Raw genomic sequence first — 22,545 nt, 5'->3', positions numbered from 1 at the left:
TAATTATTTATTAATGAACATGTGAAACTGGCGAATTATTGTTATGATCTATACAACGTCAATCCGAACAGCTAACTGTTTTTTTGGGCAATACTCCTTCCTCATTACTAATATAAAAAAAATCCGTGTAGGTTTATGAAAAATTAAAATAATTTTGAAAAAAAAAATAAACCACGCCGCCCATGCCATATAAAAAAACTGCCTGACGTTTGGAAACTATTTGGTTTTTATGCCATTCGAATTGACTTCGTATAGACTATACATAGTTTGTAATTGAGTGTTTTTGAAACCTTACATGTCATATAATCTTTGTGGATCGATTTTGTAACATTTATGATAAGCTGATATCAAAAAAAGAAATATTTCTTTTAGCGGTGTCCTCACCCTGCCACTCTCTGGGTATGCCTTTGATATATGATATACTCATTCGTTTCAAATGAAACAAAAATCAATAGCATGGTCCTTATATGGCAGAAAATATAGAACCATTACTCGTATTACATCATCGATCATCGGATCCCTTGACATCTTTTTGTAGTTTTGTAGATTGTTGTAGATGTTCCTTGTCTGCTGATGAAATGATTTTATTTCCGGAGCCCATCAAAGTTTTAAGATTTTTCAACAGAATTAGAACAATAAAATGTTTCACCATCCCTTTTTGGAATTTCACCAAAATGAAATATTTCATGAAATATTTATTTAAGTTGTGGATCTCATAAATAATAAGAGAAAAAAATCTCAATTATAGCGGAGTTGCTATTGAATGATACTGCTCCATTTTGTAGCTGCGGTCATCTTGGATTCACAATGATACAGAATTTATTGAATTGAATTGTCATCAAAACTAAATTTGTGTACCAAATATAACATCAATCTGTCAACAGGAAGAGGGTCAAACTTTAATTACTAAATCTGATCCTAACAAACAGGGAAAGCTGAAAAAACCGTTTGAAAATAACTGTTTCATCATTAAGACTGATTGATACTGAGGAAGAGTATTTCTTGTATAGGGTGTTCATTGAATATGCGGCTAAACATCAGGAAACTGTTCCTTGGACTATTTTGAGGATATTTTGTCCTTTGATGATTTTTGATAGGGGTCTTTGTTTTGAAGATACGGGGCGAAAAAATTTCGACAATAACAATTTTGGTAATTTTGAAATTATCAACGTAGCGGAAATAAAAGTAGGTATAGCGTAATACACTGGACCTACCAAGTAATAAAAAATCCAACAATTCCTTTGCTACCTATCAACAACATTCCGATTACTACAAACGGCTGCAGACATTCAATTTGTTGGGTGTAACGCAATCGGAAACGATCCTGGGGTTTTTGAAAGAGGTCGGGAGTCGATGAGGAGAAGATTGGATTCTTGCATCCGAGCGGGGGTAGTATTTTCAACAGTTTTTGTAGATTAAGAAACATTACATGTAATTTTTGGTATAATAAATTGTTATTGTCGAAATTGTTTTCGCTCCGTATCGTCCAAATAAAGCGCCCTATCAAAAATCATCAAAGGACAAAATATCTTTAGAATTGTCCAAGGAATGGCCCCTTAAATTTTTGCCGCGTGTTTAATAAACACCCTGTATAAGTCGGAATTTCATATCGGTTTATTGCATTGTTAAAAAAATTAAAACTATGGAAATTTTTACACCCATCATATTATATTACCAATGCGTTTTCTTTCAGATATTTAGATTGGATGAATATATTGAGTTATGATTACCACTCCGCTTTTGAACCAGCAGTCAATCATCACGCCCCTCTTTTCCCTTTAGAAGAAGATAACGAATACAATTTCGACGGGGATTTGAATATCGTAAGTATCTCATAATAAATCACAATATAATATTGTTTAATAGGCAAGCAAAACCTTGTCTGTAACTATTTCAATATTTTTATTTTGTACCCATCCACTGAATTTATTGATTTTTTGTAATACATTTTTACCTATATTCTACCTGGATTTACCTTAATTTTACCTATATTTCGTAACTCCACTTGTTTAGATTTTTCTGAGAATTTTGTCGCACACATTTATATCTTCAATTTGTAAATGAGTTATTGTTTATTTATCATCCAATTATATGTATTTTAGTTGGTGACAAATAGCGATGTAACTCGTAACTCCCAAGTAGACTATTTACACAGATTTCAGCAAGACCTTCGATAAAATAGATCATAATTTACTCATCTCCAGACTTGCTGAGATCGGTGTACATGGTGATCTTATATGGTAGTTCTCCTACTATGTCTTCAATAGATCACAGATTGTGACAATAAATTGTTTCAAATCAACACCTACCGCTGTAACGTCGGTAGTACCATAAGGCTCCCAACTGGGCCCTTTATTATTTTTAATCTTTATAAATGATGTGAACAAATGTTTAGAATTTTCCAAAATATTGTTGTACGCTGACGACAGAGAGATATTTTCGAAAATACAGTCGAAAGCAAATTTCTTAAACGTCCAATCTGACTTGTATCGATTCGCTCAATATTGCAACTGTAACAGATTGTTCCTCGACTTGAATAAATGCTCGACTATCTCATTTACAAAAAATCAGTATATGATTGAATTTCACTACAATTTACTTGGAAAAAATTTGGTAAGGTTAACTATATTAAGGATATAGGAGGATAGGATTCATTAGAAGGATTTGCAAAACTTTCAACAAGCAAGAAGCTATAAAATCGTCATATTTTGCTTATGTATATAGTAGATTGAGTTTTTTCAGCGTTATCCGGAGTCCTGGCTATATAACCTCTATAAGGTTAGACTTGAGAGAGTAAATTCATCAGATTTTTAAACTTCAGGGTACATGGTGTTTATAACATTGATATTTACATTCAGCTAGATTAACATTCAATATTTTACTATTAGAAAAACGAAGAATTATTTCGGACTTGGTCTCAATGTTTAACATCCTTACGAATTACTATGACGCTCCAGAACTACTATATCTACTACTACTATCTATGTACCATCCAGAAATAGGCAATTTCTCAATATAAGCTTTCAACATACCAATATGGATCAAAACTCTCCTATTCCTAGGCTTAGGAATAGTTTCAATAATTACTGCCCGGAGATGTAAATTTTTTGTATATCTTTATCTCACTTTGAAAGTAACACAAAACAAATTTTTCACATGTAATCTATACCTGTAATGAAATTTAAGAATATCTACAATTTAATTTTTATTTCTTTATTTTTGTAAACTAGCATATGTATATGTATAAATAAATGAAAGGCGATATTAAAGCATTCAAATTGTGACAAAAATCACGCACACAACAATCTCCTGCATTATAAACATTAAAATATAGTATTATGTATTGCGTTGATACGAAAAAATATAATGTATACTTGTTAATGAAGGTATCCTTTGTTTCTTATCATTTTCAATATATCTATTTTATATTTTCCTTATTATTCAACATGCGAAACTGTTTGAAATGAGTACGATATGCCAAAGAAATCTCATTTGAATTTCTCCTTCAGGACCATACCATCAAACACTATCTCAAACTTGGAGCACAGCCCAATAAACTGGTGGTTGGTATTCCTACGTACGGAAGATCCTATACCCTCTTCAATCCAGATGCTTTCGAAATTGGATCACCGGCTGACGGGCCTGGGAGTATGGGTGAGGCTACCAGGGAAAATGGATACCTCGCATATTATGAGGTGAGAAACGGAAAATAATATTCAAAAAATGTCTATGTCTGAATTTCTGTAATGTAATTTAACCCCCAATCTCACAAACAAAAATGAATTTCATCAAAAGGAATGACGATAGAGACATCACAAATAATCAGAAAATAGCCTAGCTTTCGTCATAGACTTCATTGATATAGGAAAGTGTTGTTTTGGAATACTTTTAAAGGTGTTGTCCTTCATTTTTATTTTGAGAAACCTTAATAAATGGCTTTTTGTAAAATACATAACATCAAATAAAGATAAAACATAAAATATATAAGTTACAGGGAGTTCATTCTGATGAAATCACTCATTCTAAACACAACATCATCTTCCTATAATATTAAATAAATCCATAACGTTCTGGTTTCTTCACCACACATTCTCTTCGGGTAACCATTTGTTTTTTATTCTCTTTAACTTCATCTCCCTCTCTCTCTCTATTCTCCTGTTGATCTTCCACTTCATCACTCTTCGGTTGAATATCTGTGCGGTTTTCTTTCCTATTTGAATCGTGTTCATTGACTTGTAGTTTAACTGAATTCTCAACTTCTGTTTGAGTATAAACTTCAGACGGGTTATACGAACTCACCAATTTTCATTTTTACCTTGGCTACTCTTGTGATTCCGTCTATTTCGGAATGAATCCCCGAAACATTTCCCAATTTCCAGTTTGAACGTTCGTTATTTTCCTTCTCAATCAGGACTATGTCATCGAACACCAATTCACGAGGTCTTCGTTAACCAGAACTGACCAGTTCGGATAGATATTACTTCTTGAACCTTATCTTTGGCCCATCTCGTAATGCTTTAATATATTTTTGCCTTGTTAACAAATTATTTCTATCAATTCCATCCACCTCTGGTGTTTTTCTCAATATCGCAGATAAACATGAAATATGTTAGAGGTTTCAAATCATTCATGCCATCAGATGTATAAGTCAGCGGCATATTGTTTATAGCAGCTTCACAGTCACATTTAAGAGTGAGGAGCTCTTCTGAGAATATTTTTCAGTACTCTTACTAACCGCATCCACCATTCTTCCAACCAGAGAGCTGTTGGTGCATTGAAAATTCATTTCATTTCAGGGTCAGAAATGTATTTCAATACCTTGTCCCAATCAATGTACTCTTACCATTTGATCTTAAAGACCACTCACCATACAAATATTTGCGTAGGCGTAATGCGTAGAGTTGGATATTATGTATGGAATCTCTGAATCATCATTCACCATAGAGAAATTTTGAGCAGCTGAAATAATACGTGACTGTAAGAAATTGGTAGACGATAAACATGTCAAAAAACGTGTTTGTTACATACTGAATCAACATTTGGGCATGATAAAGTTGTCTGCGCATTGGGTGCCGCGATTGCTCACGTTAGACCTAAAACAATTTCAACGCTCTCTTGACGCAGTTTAGGCGCAATGATTTTTTTTAAGAACAAAACACAAGCACTACAGGAAAATCGTAGAGGCGCTCTTAGAGCGGTGCCTGTGCGAAAGTTGTGATTCACATTGGATTTGAATCGCTGGAGATTAAATCCATTTGGAAAAACGTTCTCAGGGAATTTATAAACGCAGTTCTCTAAATGAAAGAGTTCTTAAACAGTGAAGTTCGAGGTGTACTGAGTTGAACCTCAAAACGATGGGCAGTCAGAGTCCGTCGCGTATTTCTGATATGTTTCGCTCTTGGTGGAATCAAATGTGCCAAGTCACTTGAACACTTCCTATGAAAGTATTCATAGAAGAGAGACAAATCTCTCCAATCAGGCGGATGGCTCTTTTCTTGATGGAATCTAGCAGCTTCAGAGTATGTTTGAGGACGGAGCTCCATACATGAGAACAATACTCCAAAGAAAGTGTGATCTGAGCTTTATAGAGCATCGCAAGTTGCTGAGGTATGTACAGTATTCTGTTTCAGGACAATGTTTCAAACTTTTGAGAACCATCCTTCGCAATTGCAGCGAGATGATTGTGCCAAGACAATTTCGTGTCCATTTAAACCCTCAACAAAAACAAACTTATCGAAGCAGAAGGGGGAATTATCTGACATGACATTATCATGTCCGGTTCACAGACATATTTCTTTTTAGAGAAAACCGATGCCTGGGTTTTTGTAACATTGAATGGAACCTGGTTACTTTCACCCCAATTCGAAATTACTTCTAGATCCTCATTAAGATATGCAACCTTCTGCTGCTGGTGAAGATGTGCATCCGCAGCTGATATCCTGAAATCCAAATGTAATGACGAGACGAGTGTGCTGTCGTCAGCAAAGCAATATATTGGACTCTTGGTTTTTTCCAATAAGTCGTTGATATACAATAAAAAGAGGGTTGAGGACAGTATAGATCCCTGGGAAACACCAGCGTGGATGGTAAATGTATTCGAGTGATATCCATCGACGGCCACTCGCAGGAAACGTTCTTTCAGAAAGCTGAAGGGCTATACACAAAAATGATCCAACAAGCCATAGCATCGCAAAACCTCATGCCATACAGGGTCAAAGGCCTAAAAAATATTATGCGCAACAGCTCTTGACTCTCCATGTTTCTTGATTACGTTATTCCAAATTTTGGCACTGGTTAATTACTGTAGATGAAACTAGATATACAATTATATGCCCAAAACAAAAATATAGTCGAAACAGTGGACTGCAAAGGGGGAAAAGCAGAAACTGCTTTTCGGCCGAAAATGTGATGGCCTGTGTTTTTCGGGATAGTCATACGCTACGCATCATTACTTGACAAACTGAAGGCGGAATAACAGGCCCTTTTGCTGAAAAAGAAAGTCCTGTTTCACCGCACCGCCTCACACCTCAGCGGATGCCATGGCGAAAATCCACGAATCTTGACCATCTACCTTGTGCTCACTAGATCTAGCCCCAAGCGACTTCTTTTTGTTCCCTCATCTTGAAATTTCGCTCAGGGGACAGAAATTTTTGTCAAATGAAGAAGCAATCACTTTGGTGAACAATTATTTTGCAGAGATAAGTGCCGAGTACTGTTTGGACGGATTACAGAAATGGGAACATCCTGGGAGAAGTGTGTAGAGTGAAAAGGAGACTATATTGAAAAAGAAAAAATGTCTTGCATCTTTGTTAGGTCGGATACTTTCCAGATCACCCTCATACCTTCGTTCAATACAATATTTCGTTATAAAACTTTTAAAATACGGAAGGTTCAAACAACTGAAAACCAAAGATCCTTCAGTGACTTCTGTTTACGACGAAGTTCCCTAAGAAATATGTGACTATGACGTGGTGTATAGGCTGTCCCTACAACAACTGAAAAGTGGAAGACTCAAATGGTTACAAAACAGTCGCTTTCTCATTACTTGCAGTCTAAAGAGAACAGTGCGAACTTCTACTCACCTTGAGGACCATGGATAGCTATCGTTTAAAAATATAATTATTCATTTTTGTGTACTGTTCCACTAATTATTCATAACCTGAATACTTCCACAACAAAATGAGTCTTAGAACTGATGTGCCTAACTCCTCAATACAAAACGTCTCAAAACGATTCCAAAGCTTTATAATCTTGTTAATGAATAAATGAAAAAATTAACTTGTTGTAACTTCGAACATACACTCTGACAAGGATTAGTCAGTGAATCAATATCATTTGAATTAACATTTATTTTTATTTATTTTCAGTGGAATACAAAACGAGACAAACCCAAAAAAGTATTCACAAATGATGAGGTGAAAATAACAATAAATGATTTCATTGTTATGAAGGATATGCAATGTCGTGTGATGAACAGTTATTACAGTTATTAGATAAATATGTTATGTTTAGCATATTTCGGTACAAATTTGGTTACAATTATATCTACGATAGAGTACATTTTAGAAACACTGTCCTCGGTGTTTAACAGAAAAAAATCGCGATCCCAATCAAATGTCCCATGATATTGCTATTCGTTTAATCTAAAGAAACTTTGTGGAATATTGATTGTGATATTTGTGTACATAATGAATAATGACTGATTCTTGAGTATTAGAAATCACAGTATTGATATCACTTTCAGATTTGTGACTACGTGAAAAATCAAGATTGGGAAGTAGATCAACCTAACCCTGACGCTATGGGGCCAATTGCGTTCAAAGAAGACCAATGGGTAGGATATGACGATGAGAGTATAGTTAGGAAAAAAGCTGAGTACGTTGCAGAAAACGGTTTGGGAGGGATTATGTTTTGGGCTATAGACAACGACGATTTTCGAGGAACGTGTCATGGAAAACCGTATCCGTTAATTGAAGCCGGAAAAGAAGCTTTGCTGAATGCGTACGGGTGAGTTTCAGTATTTTGTATATTTCACTGTTTTTTTGTATTTCATATGAATTCATGGTATTCTGAATATTGTCGTAAACGAGAGACTTCAAAAATCTGTCACAACTATACCGAAAATAACTGATTTCATTCTACTCATTTTTTCAAAAATTTGATGAAGATAAACCATGCTAGGATAAAAATCCATCAGCTGGAATTTGAAAAATATTGTAATATTCTATACAATTGAATTTTTATATGGTAGAGCGTTACTATCATCAATTTCAGGGAAATTACTTCATGAAGGGGTCTAACATATTGTCATGTACCCTTCTACCTATTTCTCTAACTAAAATATGTTAATCTCTCATCAAATAATGGATTTGAATAATGATTGATTTCAAATAACGGATTTGCCTCTATTTGTTGTTAAATTATGAAAACTATTTTCAATATCGATAATGATAGTAATATTAATTTATTCGAAGTATATCTGAAACTTTCAAAGTGAGAAATAATAATAAGAATGAACCAAAAATTAACGTAGAGGAATCTCGGGAAGTATGATACTTGTATGAGGCACAGCTAATATCAACAAAGGAATATATTTTTTATTAAATATATACTTTTTGTAATATTTTAACGTAATTTCAATAATGGAATCATAGGCAAAGTATAATTCATATAAAGATCAAATTAAATAATAACACGACATGAAAATTAAAAAAATTATTAACAAGAAATGAAGACTACAAATTAAAAGATTCAAAACAAAGTTAATTCACGACGTTTCGATTGTTAGTATCAACAATCGTCTTCAAGCGGTAACTGGACTAGAGATCTGACTATTCATAGGTCATTCGAGTGCTTTCACCTATCCCCTCTTCCCTCTGTCCACTTCATCGGTTTTAGCGGAAGCTGACCATTTGGTGGGAGTTGGTCGTGTTCCATTTAATTAAAGGTTTCCATATGTTACATATCTCCACGCTAGCTTGGTTCCCCTTGTGGATGATTTCAGCTTGAGCCCACTTGATGTTATGTTGATGAGTCCAAACATGCTCTGCTATTCAATGGCCTCTTAGTTTCACTGATGCGTTTGGTAGCCTGGTTTTCGTAAAGCTGCTGGATAGTGTTCCCAGATCAGAAGCAGGTTCTGATGTTATACTTTGACCCAATCCTTCTTATCCTTTCCGACAATCTTTTGATGTAGGGGAGTACAAGTACTGGTTGTGGCGGCTTCTCTTCCTTGTGGAACTCTTGCTGTCTTCTAGCTAATGCCTGTTCCACCATCACTTCGGAGTAACCATTCCGTTAAAAGTCATTTTTGATGATGCTTAGTTCCTTTTCGAAGGAAGGTCTCACAACTGCAACTATTAGAGGAGGTACATATCGTTTCGCTCATTCCATGCAACTTTTCGGAAATTTTGGGAATGAGGCGTGTGGTAGTGAAGTTCGTTCCAAAATTGCTGAATTTTGACCAAAAAACCGTTGTGTAACATCGCTTCGGAATTGTTGAATGACGTCAACGATGGTCCAGAGTTGCTTCAAAGAAACGTATATGTTTATGACATAGAAACCAAAGTCCAATCGTCCAGGAGAGCCAATACCGAAAAAGTCACGAAGTGACGTAGTGCATCAGGAGTTATGTGTCGCATGCGAAAAGCAATACGGAGAAAACGTTCGGTATTGTGGAAAAACAATTCATTTGGACATAAACAACACCCTAATCATGCCTCAGCCGCCATATTCGGCTCCTGTTCCCAAGATTGAAGAGACCCATGAGAGGACGGCGTTTTACGATGATTGAGGAGATAAAAACTGAAGAGAGTTCAAGGACATGCCAAAAAGAACATATCAGAACTGCTTCAAGGATTGGTAAAAACGCTGATACAAGTGTACTATATATATGAGAGGGACTGCTTCGAAGAAGACAAAACAGAAATTGATTAATAAATAAATAGTTTTTGAGATAAATCAAAATTCACCTTATTTTTGAATAGACCTTCTATAAGCAACTCATAAATGCATATAAGGTAATATGACATTAACAAAGGAGCTGAATTTTTTATCAAATATTAGTTCGTTATAATAATTGGTATGCTAATTTCGATAATGAAAACATTGAAGCAATAATTTTTCTTATTCAATAAACTCATAAGGAATGTAACGTCTTCTAGGTGGGTAGATGGGTACTTATATCACATGCTATATTTGTTTGTATACCTGGTAGCAACATTTTTCGTTGAACTCATTCCCTTGAATACTACTGGAGTTTAATCCCAACACCAAACCGTTATTTTTAACACCTCGACACGTGTTTCAATTAACAAGTGACCATCTTCAAGAGGAAGATTAAACTAAATTACATACAATATTGTCCTTTTTCCATGATGTAAGAGGCCGTCCAATAAGCTTGAATGGGGGAAGGGGGTTTAGCAAAAATCACATATTATTTCACGCGTGAAACGCGCGATTTCTAAACCGAAAAGCAGCGTGTAATGTGACTTTGACTCGCCGTTGCCAGGCAACGAACGAAATCGCCGCGCACCATTACGACCGCCCGGCTCGGCTTGCCAGTTACATTCTGTTATGTCGGCGTCGCGTTGAATACATGCATACACCGTTACCTCGTACGTTTTCCATTTAAATAATGTCTAAGCTAGGTGATCTGTATAAAAGACCTATTTGCAGGGTATAAGAAAGGAAAAATTTTAAGATTCTTTGTGGGTACTAAAAACTCTACGTGATTTTGGGTGTGGGAGGGGGTTAGACTTGAATGTCAACACGTATCATCGAGGGGGAGGGGGGTTAATGAATGCTAAAAAATATCACGTGATTGAACCGACCCTAACATATATGTGACCAAAAAATTGATAATACATTTTTTTAATATTCTTTATACAAAATTAGAGGGACATATTTCAGACTGTACAAGGTATTCAACAATAGCAATTTAATATTTGATAAATTTGGTAATTCCATTTTGAATGCCAATGAAGAATAATGTTAACCCAAATATTTTATATGAACTCCGTTCAGTGAAGTTTGGGAAACATCTTTCGAGTTTCACATAATTGTGGGATTCATTATGATGAAATTCAGTTTCATTTAGGTTTCAATCCTATTATAAATGAAAATAATCAATATCATTATTACATTAACATTTCTATTCATTCACCTATTATTTATGAGGTTATTTTCTTCGAATAATTTTTGCACGCCTCACTTTATATAGGTAGGTAATCATAAATCATCGTTGTTATATGCGGTTTGAATTTTTCAGCATCACAGAGGATAACCTGATAGAACCACCATCGAAATTAAAGCCGTCAAAAACTAGGACAAGAGCAAAATCTAAACTAGCAAGTAGAAAAAGTCAACCAGAGAATGAAAACGTAGTTGAAAAACCATCTACTGGAAATAGAAGAAGAAACAGGTATCTGTTACATAATTAAATATATTATTACTCATTCCGTTCAAATCAATATAGAGATCTTAAAACGTTTTCTGTTTCACGCCAAATTGAATATTTTTGTACGAATACACAATTCATTTGGTACTTAGAAATACTACTAAAAGATATTGTATCTCAATTTTTCCCTCTTTGTGAGTTAAAACAACGCTGTCTGGTTTTGAATCACGAATGTTTTTTTGGGCTTTGGTGTCATTACCAAAACCTAATGAACCTAGAGAGTGTTAAAATTCCATTTTTGATTCCATTTTTTTATTTCAAGTTAACATTGAATTTTGAATATTTCATTTCATTGTTTTGGAAAAATTACGATCATTTGTTGAATTATCTGAAACTACAGGAGACTTTTTTGAGTCTTCGGCATCGACAACTATAGTTATCAGACTCGTATTGTGGGTTGGTTTTGTAATTGACTTCATGAGCCACCTAGAGAGCATCGTGAAGATTCGAGTATATGTCAACCATGTAATATAACATAATCAGAAAAATTTCCGCTGGAAAAATATTTGGTCGAAGGTGGAACGGAATTCACTGTCTTTAGATCGTAGGTCGGCCACACTACTAGCTAGCCAATTCTCCGCTTGAGAAAATTGCTTGTTGAAAATTTTATGATTTACCCATTCAGAAAAAAAACATGCTATGATTGGAAAACTTGTTGATTGTGCAACCAATATTTGTGAACCACATCTTCTTGAAGGAGAATTTCGTCATCTAGACCAGGCTCTACAAATCGGTGGTTTCGCAGCGTAAGAAAAACGTATTCTACAATCCAGAAGGAGAAATACTTCAACTTCGACCACGATAAAACCACCAGTGGGAGGCACAGTCTCTTCACCTTGCATACACAAAATCACGGACCGCGTCGAAAAACTGTATAAACATCATAACGTTGAGACCATTTACAAGCCAACAAATCAACTACGCAACACTATCAGATTAGCCAAAGACAAAATAGAGCCTCTGACATCTGCCCGTGTTTACAGAATTATATGTTCCTGTGGCTCGTTTTATAACGGAACTAACAACCAACATAGCTGCGGCTTCATGCAACCGAACGAATTCCTAATTGCAGACCACGTGATAAAATATGAGGAAACTGGCTGTCTGTCTGTCTGATTTATTACCACCAACGACTTCGTATGGAGGCCACTGATAACTGCGAGCATCTCAACAATTTCAACAGAGAAAAAGAAAGTTTTGGTCAACAGAACGTCAGTTTTGGTCAGTGCTTAATAAGGTCAGAAATGGACTACAATACAATTCCGTTCGACATCCCAACAGTAGCATACCGGCCAATAACGAGGACCAATCAGAATGACAGTGCAGACCAATCAGAACTTCCCAGCAAGAGTGTGGCCCTATCAGTAGTGAGAATTTGAATTTTGAATGGACACGCATCATTACCCCTAACATCGACATCGCCACTTTCTACACCATCACCCCCACCAGCCTCTGAATGTGTGAATACGACTAAAAATACGTTGCTGAGACTTCATTCTCGCAGGTACATACCACCGATGATGTATACCGCAGTGGCAGACAAAACGTTTGGTGCTTCAAGTTCCATTCGACAATGGCCTTCTAGTCCGGATTTTTTCACTTTGATCGTCACTACGGCCGTGAAAGCCTATGTTCTTATATTAATCTGTTTGACATTTTCTATTCTGAAAGTAGTAAAACTGACATTTTTTTTTACTCTATATCAATATAAAAAGTAGATGAAAACGTTGACAGTTAACACATTTGATCGTTATAATTCATTTAGGATAACGTCAAATGCAGCTAAAGAAGAAACGACTGAAAAGACTGTGGATGATTCTAAAAGCAGAAGAAAAATACGAAGGAAAAATTCTCGAGAACGTGAAGAGACCTCTAGTTACAATAGTCTAAAAGTAGTTACGCCTAGCTATACTACCCCTGCTCCCCCATCAACACCAGATTTGAATGGAGGTACGTATGGACTTCATATATAAGAGCTTGAACAAGTTGCCGAATTTTATGTATAGGCTGTTATTAGAAAATTGAGTACTCAAAACCATCGACATGGATTTTTTCAGAGTCGATTCATTATTACAACTTCTTTAACCCTTAAACGGGCAAAACTTTAATACCAATAAAAAACATAAAATTTGGATTTTTTTTAATAAGTATATATTATGTAATGATTGTGTCCTACAGGATACAATGCCCATTCATACGTTTCTCAGGTGGTAAATGGTGAAGCAGTTACGGGGACTATTTCCTGCCACGATACATAACCGTAGATTACATTTCTGACGAAAAACTGTTGTTTAGCCATTTGTGCAAAGTTTGCACTTCCCCTTCTGCACGAAAATCGGAAAATGTCCTACTTGGTCATATCTTATGTCATCTCTGGGTCTGGCACTCACAGGAACTCTAACTTTCTTGAATGGTTGTTCATTTTCAAGGTCGGATTTTCGCATTTCCGTGATTTTTTCTGATTTTAGTAGTGCTAGAGCTATATGAAGTCGAAATGTTTTCAAATTGTCATGCTTTGTGTTACCGAAAGCTTCCATGTCTCTTTTGTAAATCAGCCAAGCATTATTGACACCAATGTCTATGAGTTGACTGAATATCCCTAAATACCATCTCCTTGATTTCTTAGGCGTTTTATATAGAGCAATTAGCATACCAATTAGCAACCATGTGGGTGTTGTACTGTTTTATAATTTGAGGACAATCTACACTAACTTTTTTCTTTTCCTCCTTACTATATCTTTTTACTTGAACTACTGGGCAATGAGATACACAAGAGCTGGCAAGCGTAACACATTTGGTGTCAGCCCATTTCACTACTGCAATACCAGCTCCATTATCAACTTTATAGTCGAAATTTCCCCAGCCTTTCTTCAGAAGAGATTTGTCAGCCTCCAAATTACACCCTCGCAATCTATTATTTCTTATGGTCCCTAAACTATTTATTTTATATTCCTCCTTCAGTAAACTAATAAGTTCAATTGATATGAACCAATTATCAGAATATACTGTACTCTTTTGAGGTTCTGGTTTCATTTTTCAAAGTTGAATTACGACTTTACCACCTGCGAACCCAAATCGGATTCTTGTTCAGAAAAAATCATTTTGTCAAAAGTCGTAGATCCCGTATAAATGAAAAAATCATATACAATGCCAGTTACCCCTGCTCTCACAAACATTTTAAACCCCTCTTCTTAGGTTTTTTTGGTATGTATTGCCTGAGATTCCCTTTTTTGGTTCTCTTATAAAGAATCATCATTTCGTCTTTGGAGTGAAGTAATTCACCTTCAATTTGAGTACAATTCATTCGGACTTTCTCAAGCAGAGGCCTTATTTTGAACAAGCGTACCAAGTGTACCAATCTTCGAAATTTTTTTGAATCTCTTCACTGGCATCACATCAGCTAAGAGGCTATATCTTGTATTCACTGCCCAATAATCTTCAAATGATGGCATTCTCATAATTCCCATAAGAAGCACCATTCCAATGAAACACTTAATTTCAGAAGAAGATATATTGATTGATCCAGTTGCTAAAATGGAATTGCTCCGCTATATATTGGATAATTGGATCATCCCAAAATTTTTGAAAATATTGAAGACAAGTCAATATTACAGGCGGGGCTTCAAATTCCTTATCAATTGGAATTTGACTATGCTGGAAATCTTCCTTTTTCCATTTGTAGTTGGCTCCTTTACATTTACTTTTTTGTTTTCGTTTTGTATTATTCATTTTGAAGTTGAGGCAAAATTGGATAAGGGCACATCATCATCAGTACTCCAGGCATCATCATTATAATTATTATTCTGACCGGATATTTCTATGGGTAAATGGAGAAGGAAAACCACAGATTCTTTATCATGATCTGTTTGGATATAGTCCACATCTTCTTCACCAGATGATGACCCAACATCAGAAACATTGGTGTTTTCAGGCGGTACAACTGCTATGTAGTCTTGTCTCCTATTTCTGCGACCGTAAAAGGTAATAGGACCAATTTCTGTAAACTGAAACAACTACAATCTCACATCAGTTCCAGGTATATCTATGAATCCATTCCTTGAAATGTTATTACCAAAGTGGGCAATGTGTACTAGAGGATACAAACAATTCAAATCAACTTATAGTAGGGTTAGAAAGTTCATATATGAAAACTCTACTGTACGAACAATTTGAAATATATAAAATTACCGTACAAAATACAAAATAAAAGTAAAACCTGATAATTACACTATTTAGCCAATATTGTACTCACCTCGTCGGCGTTTGTTGATGACGCCATCGCTACTTGATAATGAATTTGGTTTCTAAACTTCACCGCAGCGGCTCAGTCTTCCCCACCACGCCAACACGCTTTGATGCTTATGTACCTACCAGCTACCAGTATACATTGCCGGTTTCTCCATAACTGGCACACTATTTGCATTGAAAATTTCCAATACCATTGTATCCCATGAGATACGTTAGCCGATTAAGGGTTAATGTGTTGATTATTGACTTGACTTATCAAGTCATTTTGTTATCTTTTTTACTTACAAAAATGTGATAAGGATCACATGTTGGTTACTGCCTTATTGATCAATCATATATTCTTCAAATTGTAGTAAGTGGTGTTTTCCAGATGTCTGGATTGGCTCTTCGCCTTTCATAGGCCATTAGAAGCTGTTGTTAGGCACTTAGTTACCTTAGCCTTTCACCTGATTTTCGGCTGTCGGTCCACAGTCCACCGATCCTGGTTTAGTATTTATCTGCCTAGTAGAGTGGAGGGGCGGACCGATATTGGGAGCGATGGTGAAGTTGGTAGTGAGAACGGAGTTTTGACTTGCAGAAGCGAGGTTTGCAATGTGACAGAAATGATCTCCATGAATGAGGTGATCTTTGTGAATCACCTTGTTTGTTGAGGCAGTCAGGACGTTTTTCAATTTCAATAGCTTCGCGGAGTATAATGGCCTGGAGAGTTTTTTCGGTGGCAATTGTTTCGGTGTTGTCGAAGCTTATTGTGTGACCTGTTTTTCATTTATGTTCGAGGAAGCATGAGGCTGGATATAATTTACAGACAGCAAGCTCATGTTCATAGGCTCTGTTGGAGACTCATCTGTTGGTCTGGCCGATGTAAGTTCTTGAGCGTGTGGAACATAGAATTTTGTATGTGCCCTGTGACTCATTGGGTATCGTGTCTTATGGTATTTGTAGAAAAGTGGAAATTTGATCGTTGGCTGTTCCTATATCGTATCTCTGCAGAATTCGGTTCACTTTGTCATGGAGATATCGATAAACAGTACCGAAAGAATCATTTCAGAAGAAGTGGACCGTCTGAGTATCCCGAAATCAATTCCAACAATTAATTCCAATGAACCTTCCGGTACTGACGAGGAGCTACTACTCCGAAACCGGTCTATCGATGGTCATTCCGACCAAATGAAATCAATTCCAGCTTTTCATCTATAGGTAGGTACCTGCGGCAAATCTTCCAAATGGAAGACGTTGCACACATGCCTGATAATTTCTCTTCAGCTTTTTGCGCAGCATTAGCTGAGTACGTCATTTTCCATTGGGAATCTACTACACGTACCTACAAAGTCTCAGGTTCATATGGGTGACAATGGTGAGGTGTTTTCACCATTGATATGACATGACCTCGAAACATAGTTTGATTTCCATATATTGTAATCTATTGTAATTATTTCAATTTCATCAATAGTCTTTTCATCAACTGTTTTTTCAGCTTTCAAATGTGAAGATGAAGGTTTTTTCCCACATCCAATGGATTGCAAAAAATATTTCTGGTGCCTAAGCGGTGCAGGGGACTCTGGAATTGTGGCACATCAATTTACATGTCCAGCAGGTACGCCAAAATAAAAACCTATAAGCGACTGAAATCAACAATTATCTGAACATATTATTAACAATAAAAGACTGGTGCCATTCAAGTTCATTTTTAAAATGATTTTTTTGTGATACAACAAAGTTTTTTCCAGGCTTGTACTTCAATAAAGCCGCTGATTCATGTGACTACTCGCAAAATGTTCTATGCAACAAGAAATTGCAGAAAGCCAGCAAGTCAACCACATCTACTACTTCAACAACGCCGACTCCGACTATAGTATCCACTTCAAGGGTACCACCCAAAATCACCGCGGCAACTAGCAGAACTACATTCAGGCAGACTACAACTACAGAAGCATTCGATGAGGTAAGAAACTTTCACAATTAATGTCTTAAAGCAACTGGACACCTATCAAATCTGATGAATGAGTTCGTTCAGTACGACACTAAGAGAATTCGAACAGAAGAAATACCGAAAGGTACATAACACTATAATGAGATTTCTCACACTGAAATTTATTCAATTCCGATAACTTGAAGACTGATTTGAAACTTTATTCTCCTCTGTAATATATTACAATTTTAGATTTATTCGTCTCTATCGTCTTCTGAACATATATCTTCTCTACTAGATATTCAAAATAGATTTTGACTTCAACATTTGATAATAATAATAATAATAATCTTTATTTCAAAAATATGCCGACTATTACAGCTTGTACACAGTCAACATGGAATGAAATAATGTCAACAACAAAAAAAAAAAGAAAAAGACTACATGTACTCATAAATATATACATTTCTATAATTCGGTTTGGTCTAAAAAGTCACTAACACTATATGGTTCTAAATCTATTAAATATTTTTTTATTTCTTTCTTAGATTTCTTTATGCTCCTCAAATCTTTGATTCGATTCGGCAATTTATTGTATAGCTTCATTGACATGTAATGAGAAGTTTTTTCTGTTATGGTTAACCTATGTATAGGGAGCACAAAATCATTTCTTCTTGTTTCATAGGAATGTTGATTAATATTGTTAAAGAAAAGATGCCTATTTTTTAATACAAACATTAAGCATTCATAAATATAAAGAGCATATATCGTCATTATCCCGTTATTCTTGAAGACATTTCTACACATTTGCTCAACTTGTCTACACTTGTATACCTAAAATGAATCCATTTGATATAATTTTTTATAATTTGAAGATATTTTTTTGCCATTTCTTTTTGAAAAGTAATAGTGATATTCTGTTAGCATAACTACTAGCAACAAGGAAACTAGCATTTTATCGAAAGTAATACCACGACAAGACCTCAAAAAATTATGAACAAATTTCCATTTTTAACGAAAACTTTGTTACTTAGCAAAACCGTGAGAGCAACCAGCATGATAAAACCATGATAGAAATATCTATTAATGGTTACTTGATTGGTATATCTCAAACATTACAAATATCTTTTTATTCCAAATTGTTCCTTTAGATGATTTGATAATAAGGTATGAATTTGAAAAAATGGACATTTATCTGAGAAAATTTTTAGGATGAGTGGTATTCGTTAAGATTATTTTCTGGAATATTTTCAGTTGAATGCATCGATGTAAGAACGAAATCAAAATTAATTTTATTATCTGAATAACAATAAATTTCAACGAGAACAATCGTTTGGACATACAATTATCAAAAACAATGTTTGAATTTGAATTGGAGGAGTTATATTTTTAGGAGTGATTAATTTTTGGGAAAGAAAGTTTTTGGCTTTCTACTACTCCATCTTGATACAAAAAAAGGGGATAAGGGAATCTTCCAAAGAAAGGAAGGAAGTAATCAATTTGAAAAGAAGTAACTCTATACATGGATGTGTAGATCATGCAAAGAAGTAACTTCCAGACACAAACTGAAAGAAAGTCCTCCTGAAACAGCTAGTTTCATATAAACATTGAATTACACGAAAGAAAAATTCTTGCATGATCTATACATCCATGTATAGAGTTACTTATTTTGAAATTGATTACTTCCTTACTTTCTTTGGAAGATTCCCTCATCTTTTTTTGTATCAAGATGGAGTAGTAGAAAGCTAAAAGGTCTTCTATTATTTGGATAATACTTCAAGATCATTATAACTTTCCGTGGAAGATTCCCTCGTCCTTGTTTTTTGTATCAAGATGGAGTAGAAGAAAGCCAAAAACTTTCTTTCACAAAAATTAATCACTCCTAAAAATATAACTCCTTCTATTCGAATAAGATTCCTGTTGGCTGGGATTAAATCAAATAGGTGAATGAATGGCATTACGATGTCATCGATGACATAAGCAGATCAAGCTTATTCCGTGACATTGAAAATCGTAATTTATGAATGAACTGTGTGTATTTTCTATAATGTTATCCAATTTGGTACTGAAGAGCCTTGGGGCAAGTGTCTTGAGGCGAAACATCGGTGTATACCAGTGAGGGTGACAGTGTTCTATGTGAGTACAATTTATTACCATTCATTTAAAGTAGAACTCATGTGAATGATATCTGATTTTTATTCCACAACGAATGTTTGAAATACAAACTGAGTAGAGAAAAGTATCTTCTGTATAATTCAGTGTTCATATAGAAGTATTTGTTTCGAAAGAATTTTTTTTCTTTCGTGTAATTCAATGTTTATATGAAAGTAGCTGTTTCAGGAGGACTTTCTTTCAGTTTGTGTCTGAAAGTTACTTCTTTGCATGATCTACACATCCATGTATAGAGTTACTTATTTTGAAATTGATTGCTTCCTTCCTTTCCTTGGAAGATTCCTTCGTCCTTGTTTTTTGTATCAAGATGGAGTAGTAGAAAGCCAAAAACTTTCTTTCCCAAAAATGTTTGAATATATGAACAAAGTACGTGAAAGACTAAACTTGTCAATGAATTGATGGGATGTAGCGCTTATTTCGTGGTAGGAGATTATGATGATGGTTTTTTTACCACTTTCATTTGGATCTAATGTAACCGGACGAAATCCGTAAAATTAGTTACAAATAAACGTGGTTAAAAACATGGACACTTTTTTTTCTCATTTTTTATGACAAAACTTATATTTTTCAACTTTAGGATTTCATCATTGGAATCTATCGTGCCTTGAAATGAGACCGTAGTTCCGACTTGACTTTATTGAAATTCACAACAACGATTCTATTCGAATTAAGACGAGTAAGGAATAAAGGCGTATAGACCCGCCTGAAGAAGCTATTGTTTAGCGAAACATGTGTTGCGTGTTCGTAAAACTATTGAGTGAAAATTTCTCAACAGGGTGATTTTTCAATAGAATTTTGGATTGGAAATTGATTCATGTAATCTCACGTTTGAAATGTGTTTGTGTTGTAGTCATTGTATGTTGTATAGTCATTCTGGGTCATGTATTTCTTCCAATTCAGTTGATTGTTCATCGAGATAATTGAATTCAAATCAAAAATCGACCTTCAACTGACAGAATGAAAAATTTGGCGTGAAATTCAAAACTACAATAATCGACAATGAAATATATCCATTTATTGACGTTTAGGCCTATTTTGAGCTTATTGTACAACAACGATAAAAATAAAAACAACAATAAAAATTAATTGCCGCTCCAGGGCGACTTCATTGATTCCAGTGGCGCATTTGCTTTTTCAGCTGCAAGAAAACCCGGAAAAACCTGCAGCACCACAATATATATAATATTCATGCAGTAATTGCTCACTGTGGTTCTGGCGTTGAATTTGGTCATTATTACGCCTTGGTCAAAGACGAAACGGACTGGTTTAAGTTTGACGATAGTCGTGTCACGAAGTGTTCTGGCGATTTATTGAATCTATTGGAGCCTCTGGAGATACCCTACATTTTGTTTTATGAGAAAGAGGACATTGGCAGATCAAAATCTTCAGATAATGTGGTGCTGCTGGTTTTTTTGGGTTTTCCTACAGCTGAAAAAGCAAATCGACAGTGAATGCTATAATACGAATGCACCAAGTTTGATCAATTAAAATGTGTGCAAATCCATAACTTTCAAATATTTGCTTAACGAATGACTTGTGTGTATAATAATTTGATAAAATTCCAAGACCATAAATAGAGGAGGTTTATCAAAAATCTTAATATAGGAAAGCATTAACTTGAAAGCAAAATTCTTTAAATTATGGGACCGCACGCATTTTGATCGATTGAGCTAAGTGTACGAAAGATATATTTGGAGATTGTTTCCAGAAAAAGGAAATGATAAGATAAACTCCAAATCAGTTTCAAAATCCAAATGTTAGAATTTCATAAAAAAGTCAAAATTTGTAACTGATATGTTGGATAGAAAACAATAATATCAGTTTTGGCAATTCCGCAAAACACAAAAGATATTGAGCCATTCCAAAGTACTTTTGAGAAAGTACTGGGATAAGATTCGCTGATATTTATCTTGTCTCTTGATTTATAATGTACCGAAAGCTTTAGTGTTTCTATAGTAGTGTATTTTTCGGTCAAAAACTATCGTTGCACTCCATATGTTCCGTTTTGAAAATTCTGGTGAATATTTGGAAAGTTTTTTTAGATTGACGATATCATATTCCTTTGGGAGGAACACTCAATCATTCACTATTAGGTTATTTCAAAACTTTTTGCTTTTTTTCAGCATATTTAAGTGGTTGAGAGATTTTCAGCCAATTTTTCTCTACGAATTCAAATCGAACCAAAGTGCTGCCGAAACAGCCCAAACAATTAACCAGGCATTTGGCAATGATAAGGTTAATGACACTGTTCGATGTTGGTTTGCAAAATTTGGTTCAGGAGATTTTAGCCGCGAAGATGAGCCTCGAAGTGGTAGATCTAAAATAATCCAGGATAAGAATTTGAGGACGCTGGTGGAGACTGACTTATCACAAACGGTATGTGGGTTGCCGAAAAAACTGGGCGTCAGCAACCATGCGATTTTTAATTGGTTGTTCTTCTTTGCTTTTGCGCAACCAAAACGATCCTTTTTTGGAAAAGATCATCACGTGTGATGAAAATTGGATCCTGAACGACAACAGAAGACGTTCATGACAGTGGTTGGCTACCGATGAACCACCCAGGCACTTTCCGAAAGCGAAAAACCATAAAAAAGATCATGGTTACTGTATGGTGGTCAGTGGCTGGTGTGATTCACTATAACTTTATGCAACCAGGTCAAACCATCACAGCAGAGTCCTATTAGGAGCAAATCGACGAAATATACAAAAAATTGCGTGAGCAGCAGCCGGTACTGGTCAAGAGAAGAGGTCTGATCCT

The 22,545-nt window shown here is 35.3% G+C and overlaps 1 protein-coding gene across 4 annotated transcripts in view; it reads left to right on the top strand.

The window, feature by feature from the left end:
- Window positions 1-22,545, top strand: part of Cht6 (Chitinase 6) — a 170,761-nt gene that overhangs the window by 92,022 nt on the left and 56,194 nt on the right. For all 4 annotated transcript variants that reach the window (XM_074179016.1, XM_074179014.1, XM_074179015.1 and 1 more), the window contains exons 6-12: window positions 1,694-1,823; window positions 3,510-3,695; window positions 7,745-8,007; window positions 11,270-11,422; window positions 13,224-13,408; window positions 17,181-17,300; window positions 17,434-17,648. In XM_074179016.1, the coding sequence (XP_074035117.1) occupies window positions 1,694-1,823; window positions 3,510-3,695; window positions 7,745-8,007; window positions 11,270-11,422; window positions 13,224-13,408; window positions 17,181-17,300; window positions 17,434-17,648 (1,252 nt within the window). The remainder of the gene's footprint in view (window positions 1-1,693; window positions 1,824-3,509; window positions 3,696-7,744; window positions 8,008-11,269; window positions 11,423-13,223; window positions 13,409-17,180; window positions 17,301-17,433; window positions 17,649-22,545) is intronic.

This window comes from Leptinotarsa decemlineata, unplaced genomic scaffold (assembly GCF_025532065.1).
Source record: "Leptinotarsa decemlineata unplaced genomic scaffold, Ldec_3_MD MMD2_tig00004307_RagTag_RagTag, whole genome shotgun sequence".
Classification (NCBI taxonomy): domain Eukaryota; kingdom Metazoa; phylum Arthropoda; class Insecta; order Coleoptera; family Chrysomelidae; genus Leptinotarsa; species Leptinotarsa decemlineata.
Note: the sequence above shows the minus strand (reverse complement) of the source record. Positions and strands in the feature narration are given on the sequence as shown.